The 23,178-nt window shown below is 48.0% G+C and overlaps 1 protein-coding gene across 1 annotated transcript in view; it reads left to right on the plus strand.

Moving 5' to 3' along the window:
• Window positions 1–18,167, plus strand: part of NTN1 (netrin 1) — a 214,924-nt gene extending 196,757 nt beyond the window's left edge. The window contains exon 7 of the mRNA XM_050919332.1: window positions 17,719–18,167. Coding sequence (XP_050775289.1) covers window positions 17,719–18,047 — 329 coding nt within the window. The 3' untranslated portion in view covers window positions 18,048–18,167. The remainder of the gene's footprint in view (window positions 1–17,718) is intronic.
• Window positions 18,168–23,178: the final 5,011 nt, after the last annotated feature.

Genomic DNA, 23,178 nt, shown 5'->3' on the forward strand with positions numbered 1-23,178 from the left:
AATTAACCACTGGAACAATTTACCCAGGGCTGTGGTGGATTCTCCCTCATTGACAATTTTTAAATCTAGACTGAATGTTTGTCTAAAAGCTCTCCTCTGGGAATTGTTTTGGGGCAGGTCTGTGGCCTGTGTCATACAGGAGGTCAGACTAAATGAGCACATGGTCCTTTCTGGCCTTGGGATCTATGAATCTGTGAAGGAGCAGTGAGGGGAGCGAAATAACGCAAAGGGAGGTAAGGCCTATGAAAGTCAGTGGGAGTCTCGTTACTGGCATAAGTGGGCAATGGATAAGGATCCAATTCTCAAAGGTATTTAGGTGTCTCACTCCTATTGAAAATGGGAATTCAGTACATAATATCATTGAGGTATCTGGGCAAAGGCCGCTAGAGATTTGAGCAAGAAATATCACCACAAGATTCAGTTTGGAACCCAGCTGCTAATACATGTTGGGAGTTAGGCATGAATATGCAATGTGATGCAGCTGCCGAAAGGAAAAGGGCTAGTCTAGTTTTGGGGTTGCAGATGGAGAGGCACACGTCATCACAAAGCCCCAGGCCCTTCTTTCTGCAGCTCTGGAATATTAGCCTGCTTCTTTTCTTACCAGGGGCTTTAGTAGAGTTACTCCAGTTTTACCCTGCTGGGAGGGAGAAGAGAATTGGGCTAATTGTGAGCATTTCTGGGCAACTATTTACTAAAAGAGATAGGCAAGTTGGATGGAGTTCAGAGAAGAGAAACCCAAAGTGGTTATGGCTTCCTGTGGCCAAGTCGAAGAAGGTAAATCTGCATAGCCCGAAGCACAGTAACAATCTGCAGGTTATTAGAAGGGTCTGAAGTCCAAAGAGGCAGAGGAATTATTTAGTGAAGTACGGAGGCTTTTAGACTGAATATAAACATCCCATGGAATAAATTTCCTAAGGGATTCCCCCTATTGCCTGGCCCACTTAGCACAGAACTGGACAGGCCAGTCTGGCGCTGGCAGGGAGATGGATGGGATTAAATAGCCCTTTTCCATCCCTCGAGGCTCTGGCTGTTCCACTCTCTGAGGAGGGAAGGATTCTGTCATTTCCAGCTCAGCTTCGGAATCTCCATTACAATCTCTTTGGCAGTCCCAGACGCTCTATCCTCACCTGAAGGCTCTGGCACCAGGCCCAGTGAAGCCAAATCCTGAGCAGCCACGAAGGAGAAAGCAAAACCACAGGCTGTGTTTGTATGGATTCCCGGCTCCATTCCCTAGCACAATAGGATTTGTGCTAATTGGTGGCTTTGGAGGGGCTGAGGACAGGCCTGGGTCAGCATAGAAAGTGACTGGGTATTGACCTCTAGAGAAGGTAGCACCTCCAGGTCAAAGCTGAGGTCATTAGGAGGCCAGGGAAGGAAAGATTAACTGCCCCGTGGTATGTTTGTGCTGCACCACACCTGGCCTGTGAATAAACAGAGGGTTTCAATTTCCAGAGCTGTTAATCTCTTAATTCTTACAGACATGTGCCTTATACATTCTCTCCCTCCCACCCTCTCTCTCTCACCCTGCCCCCTGTCCCTTCCGCTCCAAATGCAAAAATAAATCTACCCACCCTGGACATTGAGTCTTCGAGTTCACAGTCCTTCTGACCTCACGTGGGAGGGTTCCCTTTGCCCCCAGCGTGGGCCCGATCCTGCACAACCGAAGTCAGAGGGAGCAGGTCTGTAGCCTCTTCGTGGGGATCCCAGTGTGAATAGTGTCACCTAACTAGGAGTGAGCCCTTCCTCCTGCCTCTCCAGAGGGACCCGATCCTGTTCACTCCTATTGACATCTCGGGGGCTGCTCCACACCTGATGCTATCCAGCCTAGCACGCAAGTTCCCTTCGGCTTTGAACACAAAGGGGCTGCAACCACAAGCCCCTTCTTAAGCCCCTTCTTAAAGCAAGATCCAAAGCTGTCCTCCCTGTGCCTCATGCCTCCTTGAGAGCAGAGATCTCAGCTTTCTGAGTGTAGCAGGAAGTGACCCCCCCCAACACCCACATCCCTTTAGCACACCCAGGGGAGCGAGGGGAATTAGTGGGACAGGGGGCGGCCTTCCAAACACAAGTCACTTGACTGCCATTGCACAGCATGCTGCCCAGCTGCTGGCCTACCCCTGCTCCCTTGACTCACCAGTCCCTTCCCAATCAACTTTTGGAAGAGGGGCTGGGGGTGGGGGGAGATGGTGGGATCCTATTTGAAAAGGTGAGATCATCTTCTCACTCTGCCCTTTCTTGGAAAAATCCTTCCTTCACTGAGCCTTCAGTTACTCACCCCTTTGTTGAAAGGCATCTTGGCAGCGGCACATGGAAAAATCAAAATATGTTTTGAAAAGGCAACTTTTTTAAAGTATTCCACATAGAAACCTAAACCGATCTGTTCTGAGGAGGCCCCTAGGGACAGCCTGTGAGAGTGAGGGGATAACCCATACCTCTGCTTTTTATAAAGCCTCTCTCCAGAAGAGAGACCTCCTCTCTGTATTATTGTGGAGAAACCATATTTCTGAATGCAGGGGGAAAGTCCATGGAGCGGGAGTGAATTGCTACGAAATCCCCAGCATAACTGTGTCCATATGCTCTGGAACGCTGTGTGGCAAAGGAAAATTCTGGGGCAGAGGAACACTGAGGTAACCTGCTCCTCCAGGGCTGTAATAAAACTGGTGCAAGAATGAATTAGACCGTGCGAAAAGGAAAGGGCCTGGATGGGTCAAACAGCGAGAGATTAAACCTAATAAATCTCTGATATTAAACTGGTATGACACGAGTGAAGCTAACCAATAAAACAATGCTGCAGGGTGAACACCATCTTCTAATGCTGCTGGAGAGGCAGGATGAAACCAGAACCATCTGACTGGATTGCCCTTAAATGCGGGGAGTTTAGATGAGCTAGGAACAGTATCAGAGCCATTACTGGGATTTGTTTCTGCTGCTATTGCCATCTGTGGCAGAACAGCCATTGACTTCAGTGACAGCAGAATTTTCACTCCCCAACCCTGGTTAGTGAAAACCGAACAGATGCACATAAAGGGCTGGACTAAATTTGGCTGGATTTAGGTTCAAATCCTGGCTTTGCGACTGGCTGCCTGTGTGACCTTGGGCAAGTCACATGATCGCTGTGGCTCAGTTCCTGAGCCATCAAACAAGGATGATGTTACGTCCCTACAGCACAGGGTGCAATGAGGGTAAATACATTAGTGTTTGTGGGGTGCCCAGTTACCACAGGGATGGTGGGGTGGTGCCATAGACAGGCTTTATTATTGAATAAGCTTGTACCTATACCACTTATAAAAACAGGTCAAACCCTCATGCACTTAGAGTGCTTGGGTGACATGGAACCTGGCCCTGAGCCGCCACTGGGTTTGGGTTAGGGCTTCCAAAAGCAAAACCCATCTGAGATTCTCCAGGATGCAACCCAGTCACACTTTAGCCTTCGCCAGCAGCTTCCGTCTGAGGCGCTCAGAGTGTTTTACAAATGTTGGCTGATTAAGCATCGCAGTAATGCTGTGCAATCAGTGTATTTCCCTTAATATGTTATCACTCGCAATAAAATGAGCTGCTAGACACCCCAGTTTGCATGGTGGCATTTTCCATCAAGTACCTGCCATTTGGGGTTCTTTGGAGACTCCTTCCACAAGATACCAAGACTTTCTCTGCAATAAATTCACACACACACCACCCAGCAGTAAGTTCAGCCTGCCCAATTAATGATAATGTTAAAAATAATAGGTAAAGATGAACATTGAAGCTAGAACATTTTAGGAAATGTTACCCTTTTACAGTATTGCCAACTCTCACACTGTTTGATGCCTTTCTTAAAGCCCTAGCTTCTGGAGTCCTGTGGTTATGTCAGAAGCTCCATTTTTGGGGGGAGAGGGTTGTTTTTGTTTTTTGAAAAGTAAATTTCTAAGTATCATAGCTAAGGAGAAAAGCTTAAAAGCAGGGACCCTAAAGACTCAGGAACCAGAAGGCCAATAAAAAGAACCCCAAATTGGTTATATTTGAAAATTTCCTGATTTTTTTTTAAGGCACCCTCATGATTTTCAGGACCTGACTCAAGCTTTTTGAACTCTGGGGATTGACAATGCTGCTTTCGTTTGGTCTTTTATGATGATGGCCTCCAACATTTTTTAAAAATCTATTTTTTTGATTGATATATCAGATCCTCACATCATCTTCGTTGTCACATGAGGCTGTAACCTGTGCTCAGGTGGGAGGGGCTGCCAGTTCTTGCCCTGTTTAAAGATCACAGCAGCGTATCGCCATCTGGTGGCTGTCTCAGGGTATGTCCAAAGTAAATTTGGTGGGTTTCGATTCAGCTCCAGTGATGAGGTGTCCATGCCACCACAACGTCAGAGGGACCTAGGGCAGAATGGCCCAAACAGCTGAGCATCTTCCCATCTCTGGGGCAGTACCTCACGGTCCTGGCTGAGGCACATCAGTGCTGTAGTGCAGGTTTGGGTGGCTGGCCCTGCAGCCGCCTGTGCTGTACCTGCATTTTGTTCTCTGGGGCTGTATCTCTGAGAGCTTTAACCACAATAAAAGGCCCAGGAACAGGTGGAAGTTGCATTGGTTTCACTTACATCGGGATTTAAGTGAAACCAGTGCAAACCAGTGTGTGGACACACTTGTATCAGTTCAAAACTGGTTAATTGCAGGGGCAAGCCAAACAGCTACAAACTAGGTTTCCAGTGAGTTAAGAGCATCCACGCACAAAGCTGCACTGATTTAATTGAATTAGTTTCACACCACATCTTTAGTTAAACCCAGGCAACTGTGTGTAGACCAGGCCTTGGAGACAAACAAAGTCTTAATCTGGTTTGACTCATTCCTGAGTCAGACCAGCATCTCATCGAGGCCAACATGCCTTTGCCTGAGGGAGGAGTGTATAAATGAAGCAAATGGTCTAACGCAGAGGTTCTCAAACTGGGGGTCATGATCCCTCAGGGGGTCACGAGGTTATTACCTGGGGGTTGTGAGCTGTCAGCCTCCATCCCCAAACTCTGCTTCACCTGCAGCATGTATAATAGTGTTAAATATAAAAAAAGTTTTTTTTAATGTAGACTGTGGGGTCGCCCTCAGAGGCTTGCTGTGTGAAAGGGGTTACCAGTGCAAAAGTTGGACACCCACTGGTCTAAGGAAAGAATCCCCATTGCTGATCCAAGTGAGGCATCCTGTGGAATTAACCACACCTGCACAGTTCACTGGCTTGAGATAGCAGTGGGCCTTCCCGGGTACCCGCACCACTGGCTGGGAGCCTGGAAAGCAACAGCCAGTTTTGCAAATGCAGAGCTAGGGGAGAGGTTAAGAAGAAGGTGGGTAGCTGATTTTTCAAAGCCCAAAGCAAACAAGCAGGCGAAGGCAGCCAGAGGGATGCCTGCTCTGCTCTCGGCCACTGGAGCTGTGCGCTCCCAAGGTATTCTGTTCAGGAACTGGACAGGAGCCATTCCGTGTTGAAAACCGGTGTCATCGGCCCAGGCTGCAGCCAGAGCTCTATGAAAGCTGTGACTCATTTGATTTTGTTCTCCCCTCAGGGGGTACATTGCTGGAACTTAGCAGCATCACATGGCTGCTTACAGGGCACCCGCTGGTTGCTTCAACAGCTCGCCTCAATTACAAATCACAGCAGTTTCGCCCATCGTGTATTTCTTATGCCAGGGCTCAGACTAATCCACTTTGCCTCTGATCATCGGGTGGGCTTTGTGGCTTGCTGTGTGAGCACCACTGTGAATGCAATGGGGGTGATGCCTTGCAGCGGGAAGTTCCCCTCTTCCCTGCTGGGAGAGGTTACTAGCCCTGTTAACCAGCTGGCTTGTCAAACCTTCCTTTGGCTAAATGCTGATTTGATCTCCCTGCTGGCTGGATGGGCCTCCAAGCAAAGATGGGAGGAGGAACGGGCTGCGAGTGTGCATGTCTCTCCCCTGAGCATTGCTGCGCTGCCCTGGCCGTGTGCTTTACCAAGCCAGTTCCCAGGGGGCCAGGCAGGGGAAAGAGAGAGGCACTTAAGCTGTTAATCAGCCCCAAAGGGCTCTGATGAGATCATACTCCACAAGGGTGCCCAGCAGCGGCTTGACAAGGCCGTGCCCTAGGCCTTGGTTGTGCAGCTGTGTCAGGGGGAATGGTTCAGGAGCCAGTGGAGTAAACACCTTCCCTGCCACCATTAATCGCCCTGTGGAACAGGAGCATGGCCTGTCTGCCAACACCGGAGTGCTGGGCTCATGGGCCACCACAGCGAGATCAGCATTGCAGAGAGGCCACAATGCCCAGCAGTGACATTTATCACTGGCTTCTCTGCCCTCTGGGAGGTTCCAAGTGACTGAAAAACACTGGAGCTGCCCCAGAGGCCACGTTGCAGTCACACCCCTCTATCTCCCCACCCCGCAACAATGCACACTGCTGATTTTCCTCTTGTTGGGTTCAGAGTCTGATGTTAGGCTATTTTCAGACAAGATCTGCTGGCCTAGCCAATGATGCCCAATGGGAAAAATCAGTGAGACAAGGTGTGACAGCTCCCTAAGAGCACCAGCCTGTTAGCCACCCAAACAGGCAAATCTGGGCTTTGCCCTGCAGGCTAACAGTAGGTGAACCCCCAATCCCTGCGCCCTTTTGAGGCGGTCCCCTGTAGCACCCAGCCCCTTCTCCACTGAGCACTCACAGAACTAGCAGGTCTTCTTTTCCCAAGGAACCAGTGCACACACCAGCATGTGAGATGCATCACAGGCACCGCTGCTCGTTTAATACCACAGCACTGAGATATAGTTATAGTGAAACCAGCTGTCAATTATCACAGATCACCATTTCAGAGAGGGTGAGCAGGGATAATGGTAAGAAAAGGGTTACATATAAAACTAAATTATAAATGCTTCCTACAGTCTATCCCTTGCAGGCTAACCTGCGGGCTAAATCATTTTATCCTACCCCAAATGTCCTTTGGCACTTTCAGATCCTGTTTTCATGACTATCAATGCACTGTTCGCTTCACAGGTGCAGGAGAAAGGGTGTTACCCTGGCCTTCTCCTTGTAGACTCAAAGTTCATGGTCCGTTCCCAGAGTCAGGATGAGCCTCTGGAGCTTATTCTCCAGTGTGCACCCTCCCTGTTAGCTTCCCAGCCCACACTGACTTCATATGCAAATGAAGCTTCCACTGCACTGGCCTACAATGCTTAATATACATGTGAGTGACAGAGACAGGAATAAACATCTTGTGTCCAGCAGAAACCCACGTGTCAGTGCTGCTCTTGATACAGACTGCAGGGATGTAGTACCAGCAGACACACACCACCTGACATAGCATCTGTCTGTACATTTCACAATGGTATTAATGACTGTTTCAGACCTCACATGATATTCTTTGGCGAACCAGAATGTATAGCCCAGGAGCAGGATATTCCTGCATCGCCCTGGCCAGTTGGCATTGAGGGGCTCTTAAGGTCACATGAGGCTAGGGAGGCTGTGTGGTGAGCTGGGTGGTTGCCAGTGAGGTGGAATTGAGGAGAACAGTCTGAGATGTGGGTTTGGTGCCTCAGTTGCCTATGATACACAGCACACATATAGCTATGGAAACAAGCGCCTCATTGGGTTCGATGTGGGTTACAACACATGCAGCTAATGGACTCGCACAGGTGAGAGGCAGTGGGTGCCCTCAGTGGTTCTCACCACATTCGCTAATGCTCCTTGGAAAAGCACCTTTTCTCCTAACCAAGACAGGGCCTTTGCCTCTCTCTGGACTTCGGCCGAGGTCCTCAAAACTGTCATGGGATTGATTTCAGTGGGAATTAGGCACCTTTGAGGATCTGAGTCTGAAGATTCATGTCTGATTCTCCATTGCCCTGCACCTTGTCTAGGTGACAACTTGTCTATGGCAATTTATAACAATAGCAACATTATTATTATTGCTTATGACTATTCTTGTCATGTTAGCCTGCAACTTATGCCATCATTTACATCCATGCAAATGAGTGGGAAGTGGGTATAAAACCCCAGCCTGCTAACATTGCACACTGAAACAAGGACACATGTTGCGAGGCAACAGGGAATTGTTCCCTGAGCCTTAGGCCCTGTGTTTTTAATGCACTGGGGTACACTAAAGCAATGCCATTTCCTTGGTGCAACCGCCAGTGAAGATGTGTTGCCCTGAAAGCTTACCCTAGTGTGATTTACTGCAGACAGTTAAAAAGAGTAATTTGCACCAAAGCAGCTCATTTACACTAGGGGTGTGCATTCGTGATCTGGGGTGACATTTCCAAAAGCGCCTGACTTAGGCTCCAAAAGCAGGTTAGGACCTGATCTAATGAACTCCATGGGCATTAGGCACCTCACCTGCTTAGGTGCTTTTGAAAATCCCAGTAGATGCCTTTCCACATCTTTAGGCTGCTAAATACCTTTGAACATCTGGCCCTTAGAAAGCTAAAGGTTCATTGAAAGTCAGTGGGCTCTTGTCACTTTTGAAAATCAGACTTATGCTCCTAAGTCATGTAAGTACTTTTGAAAACTGACCCCCTGACCTTTGTGGCTGGGTCCCAGCTAACATGCCAACCACCTGCTCCAAAGACAGACAGTGAAAGTCTCTCCCCATGCCCTAGCACAGAAGTCCATCTAAATATGCCATTGGGGGATCGTTCTGCCCAAACTCAGCCCTCCCTGGTGACTGGGAAGGTGACTCCACGCTACCACTGTAAAACCAAAGGCAAAGGGGTGAGTTTTCACTCCCCTTCTGACTGCAGGAGCTTCCTTTGGGAACCCCAGATGTGGGTGACAGATGTTTGGCCACAGTCACCTACCAGTTAGAGGAAACAATATTTGAAAGGCCACTTCTTTTCCTTCAGCTCCAGGGAAACCACATGTTCTAGATGAAAGGTTGGTGCATAAAACTTTCTGTCAATGAAAACAGCAGTGGCTGTGCCAGCCAAGCTTTCACCTAAGCCTTCAGTCCTTCCACTTCATTAATAAAAGAAAAAAAAAGAGGACTTTGACATCAAAATATACAGCCTATATTTTTAGACAAACCATGTTTCCTCTAACCACCTCTGTACAGTTCCTTCGCATTCATTTTCTCCATTCTGTCAGTGCGGATCAGGGCCAGCCAAAGGTTTGAGTTTTTTGGAAAGACTTGTTTCCAAAAAAATAATAAACTGGCTCATCTTCACCATTTCTTACCTTCACACTAGTCTGGGAAATATGTGGTCAGAGCTCGGATTTCATGAAAGCATCTGGCACTCATGATGCGCGTTTTAAAAACAATATATATTTTGCAATTTTTTATGGTATTTGTGGACTTACCAGCTTTCTTCCTCCCCCACCTTTTAGCATTAAATCATGTTGTGTATGAGGTTTTTTATGCACATGTGTTGCTCCTACAAGTGTTAATTCAGTAGTTTGAATGTTCATTTGTCATCTAAACAGGTCAGAGATTTTTGTTTGGGTGGTTGATTAGGTCTTTTTTTCAACCTACATAATGAAGGTTGCATCCCTCCAGCATTGACCTGGCTCACAATAAATCTTACAGACAGACAGACAGAGAGGCTGCATTGTAAATCAAGAGGTTGGAAGGCAAAAAATAAAATCCAATCAATAAAGTGTTTCGTTGTTGAACTACAAAGGCAGGTTGGAAAACGGAAAAAGTGGCATGACTACATCCTCTGGGCTGAGCCAGCTTGGATCTCCCATAAAGTGATTTCTCTTTATTTTGTCTCCTGTCCAGTGCTGTAACTTCCAGTGGATTTTCTTCTCCCTCTCTCTGGTTTTATTGATTCCTCTCAGCTCACAATTAGCAAATAAATTAATGAAGTCTGCATAATCATTTCCCCGCGAGGCACTTTCCTGGAAGTCAACCGTTCCCTCATCAGAGGAAAGACAAAAATAAGAGACACGGTGTGTCAACTTTTTGCAACATACAGCAGGGTCGCCTATTCCTCCCCCATTTTCTGTTTACAGCTGCCATGGGTTTCATTTGACTGACAGCTCTTTAAAAGAAACAAACACGTTAACAAGGCAAAGAAAGGTGCCTCCAGATTTTGTCTCTGTTTCATCAACATGCAGCCACTCAAAATGCTCCATTACTCGAGTAATGAAAGCAGTTTTCCTTCCCTCCTTGTGGGTTGAAACTGAATCCACAACACTGCCATTTTTATGAATGGAAATTCCGACTGCACCATGCATCACCAATCTGGCAACCCTACGGTAGTTCATGGCAGCAATGGAGACTAACTTTCTGTGCAGAGCTCAGGGCCCAGAGCCAGTGTTTGTCTCCTGTTTGAAATGCATTCACTTCTGGTGAAAGTGGCACAGGGACTAGGTGAATGGATGGGTTTCTCCACCTGGAAATGTCTGTGTATCTATAGCATGAACTGGTGCTTTAAATAAGTATAACAAAGCAAGTAGCATGTGCAGTGAATTATTTGGGTGAACAATAGCTGCCAAAAACTCTTATCAGGCTGTTGGTAACCAAAGGAGTTGGATAGGGCTTTATAATGCACCTCTGGTTCCATTGCTCTGGGTGAGCTCTGAGTAGGGATAATGATCTAGGGTTTTCAGAAGTGATTTTAGACATTTGGGGGACCTACAATTTTGGTGCTCAACTTGAGATATATTAAATCAGCTGCCTGAGTGGATGGCTTGTAGCGGAGCATCTGGGTGAAGATGGCAGTGGAGTGGATCCCTGGGCACAGGACAGGTGAGCGATTACAGTGTTCTGTTTAGGCCACATTTCAAAAAGAAACGGACATGGGCTGGGACAGAGGCAGCATCCACAGAAGTGGGCACACAAACGATAAAAGGGGCTGGTGGTAACAGAAGGAGGCTGTTGAATGACAAACATCAAGCAGCCCAGTGCATCAAGTTCTGGAGAGCAGCCTCTCTCCTCCATAAGGAGGTTCCAGTCCAGCCCAGAACCTTTGGAGGGTGGATCAGAACCAACACCAGTACCCAGCACCCTACTGGCTAGGTCCAGACACTGTCTCACAAAAGGGCTGAAGCTAGTGCATAATGCAATGATCCGGTGTAGCTGAAGATGTTTCATAACCTGCACTGCATCCCACTCAGCACCTGAGCCAGATCAAAACCAGCTCTTCAGCATGGAAGAACTATGATCAATCCTGGACCTTCTGAATCATGGCAGGCACAGTCTAGCATCCTGCAGGTATCAGAACACAGGTGTAAACTCAAGGGAGCTGGAAGAAAGCTCTTGTCAACCACAGGGCCTAGTTTTTGGATCCTCCGATAGAAGACCAGGAAGAGGCCTGTTCCTGCTATCTTCAGATCATGATGTAACGTCACCTTTGTGTAATGTTGGAGTAGTGCTATTAGGCACTGTTAAACAGCCTCTGTGTTCCACGCCGGAGGTGACTGCATGTGGGTGAAAGGATACGGCAATATACAAGTAGTAGTTTGCACTGTGCTTTTGGGTCCTTCAGTGTGAAAGATGCCACAGGGATGGGAGATAGCAGCGCAGCACACTGCTGAATGTCTTAACAGATGTCACCGTCATTCCACTTTCCCCTCCCTGTGTCCCATAAATGACAGTATCCAAAACTGAGCGAGGGATTTCCCAGGAACAGTCAGCTGACATTCCCATTTTCTTGCTGAGAGTGCCCAGATGGCACCTCTTGGTGTCTCTGCTTGGGCTATGAAGTGTCAGTTGTGGTGCTGAAAGGATAGCACCATTTCTGCACTGAACTTGCTTAGACTAGGAACTGAACCTTTGGATCATGGATTCTGCACATAATGTAGGCCAAAAAGAACCATCTCATCTTTACACAGGCACACACCAGCACTGCATTGTACCTGTATGCTCAGAAAGTGGGAGATCGGTAGGAGTGGAACAGACCTGTTTGGCCAATCAAAACATTGATCAGAAACATGCACTGGGCTTTGTTGATATGAGACAAACTACCCATCATCTGCCAGATCCAGATCTGGGTGTTTGGATCTGGGGATTTGGTTTGGCCCCTCTCTAAATTTCTGCCTCTCTACACTCCAGCCAGAGATTGGTGAACTGGCTCAGTTAAACTAAGAACCACCTCCTCATCCCAACATTTCCAAAGGAATGGGTAAGCATCCAAAATTATTCTTCTTGCTTACGAACACCTGAACTTCATGGCTTTGGAGTTTGCAGCCCTCAAGCCCTATATCGCTACCTCATTCCTCTGCTTGTGCAGATCTCAATAGGATATCCTTGCAAGATCATAAGCGGTGGATTGTAATTAGCAATAGGGGTCATTGCTGAACAGTGCTAGGAGAGATGAGCCTGCACCAACCCCCAGATCCAAGCCTCCTTGCACTTTGTGTAGATTCAAATCTGGGGCCAAACATTGGCTCAAGCCAATCTCTTTACAGTGGACTAAGCCAGAACCTTTCCCTCAACTTTGGGGAAGTTGAGATCCAGCTGCAAGCACTGCTCCTCAGCACCATCCCCATGAAGCAGTCTCTGCCCCATCCCTGCACAGGGCTAAGCAGCCTGCTTGCTTGATTTTTAATACAAATTTAATAGATGGTAACTGACCAAGAGCATGTGCTTCCCCTTGGCAGGAGAGAGTCTTGCGCAATAAAACCAGGGACTTTGGGCTCCAGCTCCAGTCCACTGCTCTGAGCTGACTCCCAGTTGATTTTCCTTCCACCTTCAGCCTTTCCAGCTGGCTGGCGATGTTGGCACCAGCAGCCAATCAGTGCTGTGGCCTCAGATGGCCTTTGCAGACAAGATGGACAAAACCAGAGCCCGGCCAGGGAAGTGCTAATAAGACAGCAATCCCAGATTGTTCATGGACGTTGGGACCACCTTTTGATGCTCTTGGAAATCTAGGTCCCTGGGCGATCGGCAGACACCCACCTCCTTTTCCCAGCAGGACTTCCATCCGATGTTTAGACCTTGTTGATTTAAGCCCAGACTGATGTACATTGGGTGCAGAATGCTGCACTCTTGGCAAGCACATGACTGAGCATCATAGGGGAGGAGCGGTTTGTTCTGCGAGACAGCACAATAGCTGCTACTCAACAAACTTTATAGATCCTTTCCCCCCATAGTAAGAGACCTTTTCCTTTCCTGTCCCATAAAAAGAAAGGTGGTTACAACTCTCCTGGACCAGTTCCTCTTGGAGTTGCCACAGCCAGGCTGAGCTCAGATGCACTATCCCCTCCTATAGTCCCCAGGTTATAAGCGGGAGCTTAAACTTCTGCAGCTTGGTGGAGGCTTACATGACTCCATTTCCCTCCCATCCCATGCTGTGCACACCTTGGGCAGCCATTGTCACCAGTAGCGGGGTTGTGAAGATGGAGGGTTAGACTGGGAGGGTGCGGTCTGATGAGACTTGTGTGGAGTCTGCTGGTAACATCCATGCATGTTTCGGGCAGTGGGGTTAGTGTTCTGCTCTGGAAGGGCCAAATCCACTTATTGAGTTTCTAATTCAGTTGAATGGCACCTGAGACGCTGCCTCAGATCGAATGCAACAGGCCAGGGCCACAGAGAAGGGAAGCTGAAACCCTGGGGTCAGACTGGGATTTAGGGCTTGTTCACCTCCATTCCAGGTACAGTACTTCTCTCCTATGCTGAAAGTGATGTGAACACAAAGACAATGTCCTGTTTGCTCAGTGATGCCAGGATGCAGCTAGAAAGGGGAGATACTCCTTAGATCGTGCTGCCCAGCTGCCTGGGCTCAGTGCAGGATGGGCCCATGCACGAATGGGTCAAACCAATTCCCCTCCATACTGCCGAATCTGAGCAGTCGCAAAGGCTGGGATCCAGCTCTGAACACGCAGCTATTTCCAAAAGCACGTTGTCCAAACAGCTGGAACAAACTGGCCGGGAGGGAGGGGGGGTGAGGATGTTGTACTGTTAATACTGGCTGAAGTCCTGCGCTAATAGCGGGGAGGCTGTCCTAGTCTAAACTGTCTTCCAGCCACCTGGTCTCTGCGCAGCTGGTCAATATAACCCCAGGTGTGTCCTCTCTCCTCTGAAGAGAGATCGCTGTGGGAGATATCCTAGATCCTGTTTCCTTCCAAAAGGGAATAGGCTGAGTTCACAGGAGATGCTGGACAGTTAACTCAGCTGCTAAACGCATCCTGTAATAGCCTCCCAATGGGGAAATCAAGTCTTGGGAAGAAAGGGCTGCCTGCAAGTGCTGTTACCAGATCCTGCCTCAGCCTGGGCTGTGACTCTCTCCTGGAAAACAGGCCAGTTGTGCAAGAGGATTGGGCAATTGTCCCAGCTGTTACCCAAGCTGCCCTCTGCTGGCCCACTCTGATTTCCTTGGGCCAGCCCAGATTCTCTTGCAGCTAATCCCCCAAAAGGTATGGTCACATCACTCCCTTGCATCCCCCCCCAGTGCTGTGACCACATCTCTGTCCTGAGTGGCAGCACCCTCCACCCTCTCCATCATGCCATGACCAGGTCTCTTCCAGCTCCATCAGCATCTTTACATTCCTGACCAGCAGCACTCCTTTGCTATTCCAGTGCAGAGCCTCTTCTAACCAGAGTCTATTCATGGTGTCCATGTGCCTCTTGGTTGGGCGACATGGCTAGATGTACACACATGGGGGTCACCATACTCACGTGACTTGTGATGCAGTTCAGGTTTAGGTCTGGAAAGACATTGACGTCTTAGGACACTGAGCCACTAGTCCAGATAATGCAGAGCTGCAGGCTGCTATCAAACTTTTACATTCTCCTGAGCTAATCTCACTCATCTGCAAGGCAAAGACAAAATATTCCTCAAAAACCTAAACAGATGATGAATGACAGTCAAGATAACCCCCAAACCCAAATTCTCCAGCCACAAAAATCCCACTGCTTACTCACTCATGGCCATGTAACAGGCCTTCCATTTTCAAGGGTCATTCTCACACCCAACCCAGCAGCCCTGGCTGCAAAGTCATGGTGTTGAGGCGCATTCTGACATCTGAGCTTGTCCTGTGCGCATTGGTCCTGCTGTATGTTCCATAAATGCTAGTGATTTGTGCGCAAAAGGCCCACATACCACTTCAAAGCAGCTCTGGTATCTGACTCAATAGCAGATTTGATTTAGATTCATGTAGCACATCATCCACCATGATGACCTCTCCATGTCCCAGGAGTGGCCTGTCCAGGGGACAGCATCTTAAAAGCAGTGACTTGCAATGTCACAATCTAGGGGAGATATTTAGGCACCTAATTCCCATGGATTTCAATGGGAGTTAGGCGCTGAGGTTCATTTGCCACTCCCATTTTAGGAGTATGGCCATTCTTTCATGTACATGCCTAACTCGCACTGCCAAGGATTGGTTTTGGGTGTGAGAGATCACCTTGCCACCTAGTGGCAGATGTACAAGGAGGATAAGCGCAATAGTGCCACCTCGAGGCGCTCTAGCTGCTCCAATAGTAGAGGATTCTAGACCAAGCTGTGCTGCGGGTGTGTGGGAGAATTGTGTTTGTTCTTTGCTGTGTGTTCCCAGCTCTCCAGCACCCGGAGAGAAGGCAATGTGCCCTAGGAGCAGGTTAACAAGCAGCAGTTTTGCTGAGTAAATGTTGAGAATATCTTGCAATGAAATTCATTGCACAGTCCTGGCCAGCTGTGTCCAAGGAAAATAAGGGTTCTGGATGGTTTATTCCACCCCCCCTTCCCCTGTTGCTTTAAGCGGAAGGGGTGCATTTTGTCACCATGGTTACCTTCATGACTTCAGTCAAACATGAACCCAATTTACTTTTTATTTTATTTATTGTTTCAAAGTTCATAATAAGCGTCAAATCCCTTGGTGAGGCAAACATGGCAACGGTTACCATCATAGCCGGGTTTGAACATGGAGCCTGGCGTGCAAAGACCAGGATGCCCAGAAACATCTGAGAGAAAAGTTGAATGGGTCTCTCTCACCACAAGAACCATGAATAACTCTGAACGTCATCCATGTGCATCTTCGGCACCCCTGGCCCTTGTCCCTGCCTCTCACCCCACCCTCCGGGTGGAGCAGCAGTGCTTTGAATAATGGAGGGAATCACAGCATAGAGCTCCACCCTGAGCTATCAAGGCAGGATGGTCCAAAGGAGAGCACATCCCAGGCCCATACAGGCTTCTACCTTGGAAGCCAGGGCTTCACCAAATTCCAACAGTAGCCTGCCAATAATTCTACCAGAAATAATAATGGCCAGATGCTGAGCTAGCGTAAATCAAGCGTAGCACCACGGAAGCCCTTTGAACTGTGTGGATTTACATCAGCTAAGGAGCCATCTCTCCATGGTCCTAGACTGTTACACTTGCTCCTACTTGTACTCCCTTTGGTAAACAAACAAATGGCTTATTGGGAGAGATCAGCACCCATGGAAACCAAGCAGCCAAGTGGTCACAGAGCCATCAGGCAGAAAGGGCTCTGGCTTGTTCCATTGTTAGTCTCCATGGGCCAAACCTATTAAGGTACCTCCATAGCTAAGACAGCAAACTGAAGGCTCTGAGAGGCTGAATGGAAGTCTTGTGCCCTGGGTGCACCTGTGGTGTATCTGAGTGTTATATACAGTGCCCAGCTCTTGGGCACTAGTTCGAACCAGGGCTCCCATGGGCAGCATTCAGAAGCTGCCGTATTTCTAGCTTTCTTCCTTCCACTTAGAGAGGAGTGATGAAGGCCTGTCAGATCAGCCAGTCCACGACCCTGCAGGGCAGGAGCATTCCCCGCAGTCCCATTTCTAGTCACCGGCACTGGGGCTTCCATCCTTTCTCTTGAGAGACTCTTCCAAGGCTGAAACCCCATCCCAGGAACCATTTCCTGATACCCAGGCCACACACTCCCTGACTCTGCGGGACACTCCCTGCTAGGATGCTGGAGGTTCTGCACCTGGGTTGCTGATGTCTGCCTCCTCCTTGACCTGCTCGTGGGGGTCTCCCTGTAGCCCCTCTCCCTGCCATGAGTCAAATGACCACCTTGAACCAGGTCCCTTTAATTGCCATTCTCAGCTAGGAGTGAGCCTATCCCATATGGCTGAAACCTCCACTGACCCCCAAAGCTCAGTCCTTTCTGCCAGGTCCCATCGCCCTTTGTACCACTGCCCCAGACATTCACACCTACCAGTTATGGATTATGGGGGATAACAGCCTGGGGCAGAAGGACCCAGGGGGTGGTGTTAAGGCACTAGTGCATGCTCTGTGGTGTACAGTAGGTGCAGTGATGGTAAGGTGGGTGCCTGGGCAGAGAAGAGGGGATGCATTTTTCCCTTCCTTGCTTTTACGGTTCAGCCTCAAACATGTTGTGTGTGCAGCAACCCCCCGTTCCACAAGAAGTACTTTGGGGTAGGGGTTAATTCTAGTGTCTCAGACGTTTGTGCTCAGAAAGTCTCCTGAACTGATGGCCCTGGTGCCAGATGCCCTGTATTTAGCCTCAGAATAGGTACCTCATGAGCAGCAGGGCGAAACTTCTCTCCAAGCATCTCACTAACAAGTCTCATCCCTGACATGCTGGGACCATGCCTGGGGGTATGACCAGAGTGCATTCTTTATGACGCAGGCAATGGTTGACATCATTGCTTAGAGACGGCTTGCATAGTAGTTAATTAGCAGTGACTCTTGTGGTGGCTTTTGCAACATGGACTTTGGTTCAGGGGGATTTAGCTTCATTCAATACTCATTTCACATGTGGTCACCACAAATCTATTTGGTCTTTGGCTGCTCCTTCCAGAGGCCGGTCACCAGAGGTGAAGGGTCTTTTTCTCAGGTGCTTTATTAGCTGGAGTTAAAAACAAGCCTCAACTTGCTTCCTTTTCTTGTCTTTTTCTAGCGGTGCAGATCCACATCCTGAAGGCCGACAAAGCTGGCGACTGGTGGAAGTTCACCGTCAACATCATCTCTGTGTACAAACAAGGGACCAACCGGATACGGCGTGGAGACCAGATCCTGTGGATCCGCTCCAAAGATATAGCATGCAAGTGCCCGAAAATCAAGCCCATGAAGAAGTACTTGCTGCTGGGCAATGATGAAGACTCGCCGGACCAGAATGGGATCGTAGCGGACAAGAGCAGCTTGGTGATACAGTGGAGGGACACATGGGCTCGGCGGCTCAGGAAGTTCCAGCAACGGGAGAAGAAGGGGAAGTGTAAGAAAGCCTAGAGGAAGAGGTGGCAGCGGAGCGTGAAAGAGAGACTGTGCATGCTGCTTTGTGTAGAACCTGGAGCAGATAGGGATTGGGATTAGGGATTTTATGAAGGAACTCACTTTGCAGTTTGTGTGTGTCAGGGGGGCGGGCGGGTGGGATGTAGGGGAATCACTTCTTTGGGACTGCCAAGTTTGCACCTCATAGTACATAAAAAAAAAATCTCTCACACACACCCAAAAACCTTTGCGCCACGAGGCTGGATTGGGGCCTGCACTGCCTCGATCGCCACAGTACCCAGGCTTGTTCAGTTACCAGTTCCCGTGGTCCCCTCGCTTATTTCGCCCCTTTGTGTCGAAGAGATCACAGACGCCAAACTGCCTTAAAATTGCTAACGCCTGCTAGTTCCAAAGCCAAGAAACTAACCAACGGCAATGCTGGAAATTAACTTTCCTATCCCAGAATCACATTTTCTCATCTTAGGTTGAACGAGACAATTATTGTAGGGGAACTAATTAGAAATTGATCATTGAGGACATATTTGAGGATCAATTAACAATGGTTACTTGAATGGTCTTCAGTAAAATATAGTTCTAATAATCATTTGCCTGCTGTACAGTATCTAAGAGATAGGGTTCGATTTTCAAAGTTGGGCGTGTGTGATGGTGCTTGTTTATTAGTGGCTGCTTGCACCCTCACAACTGTGTGCCTCTTACAGTGTGTGTGGAGCAGCCACTAGAAGACAACACAATAGTCAGTGTGTTTCACATGCACCTAACTTTGGAATCATGGCCCAGCTATTCCTGTTGGATTCAAATCCAGATTTTCAAAGGAGAGATGCATGCTGTTTAGATGCTAGCTGGTTAGCACAAGATATGCACTGAACCACGTTGCGGCACACATGGATCCACCTCCCAGCTGATAATCCTCAGTCTAGAGTTTAATAAATTCAGGTCCCATTTGCCAATGGCCAGTCATCACTGTGTTAAATCCAGAGAGTGGAGGAGATAGGAGGAGAAGATTTGCAGAAGCACCTAAGGGAGGTTGGTGCCCAGGCTTTGCTTGGAGGCTTCTTTCCAACTCTTTGCTAGCAGTAGCTTCACTTCTATACCCAACTAGCCCTTCACAATCCACTGCACCTTCCCCAACCCTCCCGCCCCCTTTAAATGTTACTCAGAAGATGAAGGCCCCACTGGGCAAACTGCTGGGAAGCCCACACAGTCACGTTACTTCCTGCCCCTGAGAGTCCTCATGTGTCCCTGAGACAGCTGGTCACCTGTCTTCTCATTTCTCATGCAAGTGACGACGAGAAGGGGAGATTTTTGTTCAGCATCAGGTTGAATGTCTCTCTTTTGGGGATTTGTGCTAGAGCAGCAGGTAATAACACAAAGCTTCAGATGCAGTTTCATGCCTGTGCTGAGGGGCCAGCATGAAGGCGTGTGTGCTACTTCAGTCCCACTTGATGTACATGATGTATAGCCCTGCGCCGGGAGAAACACTAGCCAAAACAACTAGATGCAAAAGGCTCTACCCATTTAGCCACTGTAGAAACAAATCTTTCCCAAGACAGAACAATAATCTGCCAGTATAAATGAGAGAACCTCTGTTGTCCATAGAGGTCAATTCTTCTAGGTAGAGGCTGTATTCAGCTCTCTCTTGGCTTCCGTAGGCATTGCTGATATTCAGCACCTCACCATTATAACACTGCTATGGTGGAGCGGTTGGGGCAGATCAGCTCAGACTTGCGTTTGAGGGGCTTAACTCCTCCACGGAGCCTGTGGCACTTCTGCTTTGTTAAAGTCACGGTGCAGATTTTTCTTAGCTTCCACATTAGGCTCATAAGGGGTGAAGGAGGTTTGCACTCACACACAACTTGTACAAGCAACTGCTTGTAAAACAATAACAAAAAACGGGCGCAATTTGGGTGCACAATTCAGACTCAATCTCTACGATGCCCATGCTACAAAAATCAAAACCTCCCTGATATTTTTCCGGTTAGGAAACTTGGAAACATCCATTTTATGACATTTTCCAGCAGTTTTGCCTTGTTTTATAGCAATTGACAATATTTATATAATGACATAAACTGCCCTAAAGCAAGGCAGCGATGTAAATCGGTGTAAAATGGAGAGGTGCCCAGTGAAACGCAGAGTGGGCTTGGAGAGTTGAAATTCATGGCTAGGATGGGGAAACCAGCTCCTCTGAGCTTGTCTCACCCTTGGTGTGAATTACAAGGTTTAACTAAAGCCAATTTAGTTGTTAGGAGAGAAAATCTACAGACCGCTCCGTGGCAGTGAGTGTTCAGCAAAACCAAGTATTTGTCCCGCATCTCCTTTTACTGACCACCGGCCAGAAAGAAGAAGGGGCATCTGGTGTTAAAGGCAAACAATTTTGAAGTCAACGGGACTAGTGCTCCTATGTCACTTGCACGCTTTTGAAAATCTCACCCTCCAATGCCTAAATACGTACTTGAGAGCATAAAATGTTGGCCAAACTGATTAAATTGGACTGGGCCAAAGCACAGTTCTTGAGAGCCTGCATTGGCTTGGAGATCTGTCTGTGCTTCATGGCACCCAGCTGCTCTGGCTGCTCTTGTGGTACAGCACACATGGCACACCCGGTTGAGTCCCATCACCCTGCAGCTGCCAGCCACTACATGCAGTAAAGGCTTATCTACAGCTAAGGAACGTTTGCAAAAAACCTGCTATTCTAGGAGAACTCTAGGCAGGCCGCTGTATAACGCTATGAGGATGTTCTGTTGATAATCCCAAAGCTCATTCAACTGGCTGATGAGGTTTTCCAACTAAGATTTCCAAGGTACCCTGTGGCTGGAGTGAGAAGGGAGTTTCAGTGGTAGGCGAGTACCCTCCGGTGCCTTTTACAACCCCAGCTCCCAAGTTTGTGTTTAGTATAACCTCAAAACACAGGTACCCGCCCCAGTCCCTGAGGTTTGGCTGGCATGCAGCACATTCCTCCTGCACTCGCGTTTCCCAAATGCACATTGAACTGCAGCAGGGTCCCTCGGGGCAGCAGCTTTGCCTTGCAGGCGGACTTGCTGCATTCCCCACGATGGCTAGCCGTCCAATGGCAGACACTTCCCCTTTGGGTTTGTGGAGTTAGCATTGTTAACCTGGAGCCCGGCACCTAGGATGGCATTCAAAACAAAAAATTAAACTTTAAAAAGAAAACCCCCACCCCTCGGGCCATTGCTTTTAACATTTTTGAAAGAACCCCTGAAAGAACATGCAGAAAATGTTCACACCTCCAACACAGGATATTTGTAGGCTGAAACACTGCAAAGGGCCATGTGTACTCCAGACAGTAAAAAGAAAATAAATAAAAAGAAAACCAAGTTTGTTTGTATAGTTAGTATGAGATGTAAAACAAACTAGTGCTCAAATTTTGTTAACCAGAAGTATAATATTGTAGATTTTTTAAACCCCCCTCCCCTGTCGTGCAAGCCTAGTAAGAAATACTGTCTTTTTGGGTTTCGGTTTTTTACTTTTGTGCTTGCCAACAAGTCTGAGGGGCTTGTTTCACTCCGCCCACACCTAAGAAGTATCCCTCTTTAGCTGTGCGTAATACGTTCATACAGAATACCGAGCATGTGTATCATATACAATCTCCATTACTACTAGGTAAAGCGAAGCAAAACAATCTGCATTTCAGGGGGTGTCTTATGAAGTATTTCCCACAGGTTGCTGGCTTCTCTTTAAGGACAAACTCCCTGGACTTTAGTAGGGCCCGGATTATACTCTTTGGGTAACAACTTCCATAGATGCAGCTGCTCCTCAGAAGAATCTTACATCTCTTCATCTGGAGGTAGCCAATAAGGCAACCTCATATCCCAGCCAGCAAGGAATTTATACCCACCACCTAAAAGCAAGCGGATTGGTGGCTGATTAATTCGGGCCTGCTAGCCCAATGGCTGATGTGAATTAAATGTCACGCTGTAGTGCTCCCTCCGGAAACTGAGAGCCTCGTCAGAACGTTCCACTGAAATGAAAAAAACCCTCATCTGAGTCTTACAGGGGAAAGAACCAAAATCATCACCCAGGACAACGAGAGAAAAACCCGGGGGCCCAGGGAGAGGGTGAAGGGCTTTCAGAGAGTTCTGTACTGGCAGTGATCATTAAAGGTCACACACAGTGGTGGAACGTGATAGTAACTTGAACACCACAAAAATAAGTAAATATCTCCCGAGGTCTTCTGAGGGAGTGTAATGTGGAATTTGTAACAGGATAAAGGGCTGCGGTGCCAACAAAGCGATTCTGGAAAGCAGCTGAAATGCCAAAACAATCATCACTCCACAGTAGCAAAAGTTGTTTTGTTTGTTTCATTCTGTGTCCTTTCCCCACCCCTGCACACACCCACCCGCCTTTTCTCGTGTTACACAGACCTGGCAGAAAAACCTGTGTTTTTTGTTTATCTCTGTTAATATCTTGAATTGTAAATGTTGTTTAGTTATGACCATTACATACTGTTTTGGGCAATGTTTCTTTACAATGCATACTAATATATTATGGTTATTATATATGAATATATTTAATGACATGAAAAAGTTGTGGATTTTCTTATTTTTTTTTTCCAAGTTGTTTTTTTGTTTTGTTTTGTTAGATGGCTGTAACTGACCCAGACGGAGCTTGTAACTGTTCAGCACCCACTTGGTAGAATTCAAGTCAGAAACCAGTTGAATAAACTCTTGTAAACTGTACTCGTCCTAGGCCAATCTTTTTAGTTACGTTGCTCTGAAAGAGAGGCTCTAATACTGTGGCATACAGGCCCCATCAGCTCTTAGCTGTGTTGGGATCAGTCTGGTGGATCGGGGCTTGCCTTTGGGCGTTCCCTAACATGCTGTGCAATCAACACTTTGGGGATGGGTGCCAAGGGAGGAGCCTAACAGTAATATAGCAGCCTCGCTCCAGTCCATGTTGGCAGCAAACAGCAGAATTTGGGGATTTAGTGCTGGTGAAAGTTGCCAGGTTTCCGGTCCTTGGTACAAACACAAGCAGCAGCACAGCTAACCTCCCTCCACTGCCCTAGTACCAGGCCTCAGCCCTGGCCAGGCCAGTGACTCCCAAGCGCGCGGCGTTAAATGGCCTCTCCCTGAGGATGCCAGCAGTGGTATGAATTATTGCCGGAGGTGGT

This window comes from Gopherus flavomarginatus, chromosome 12, assembly GCF_025201925.1.
Source record: "Gopherus flavomarginatus isolate rGopFla2 chromosome 12, rGopFla2.mat.asm, whole genome shotgun sequence".
NCBI lineage: Eukaryota > Metazoa > Chordata > Testudines > Testudinidae > Gopherus > Gopherus flavomarginatus.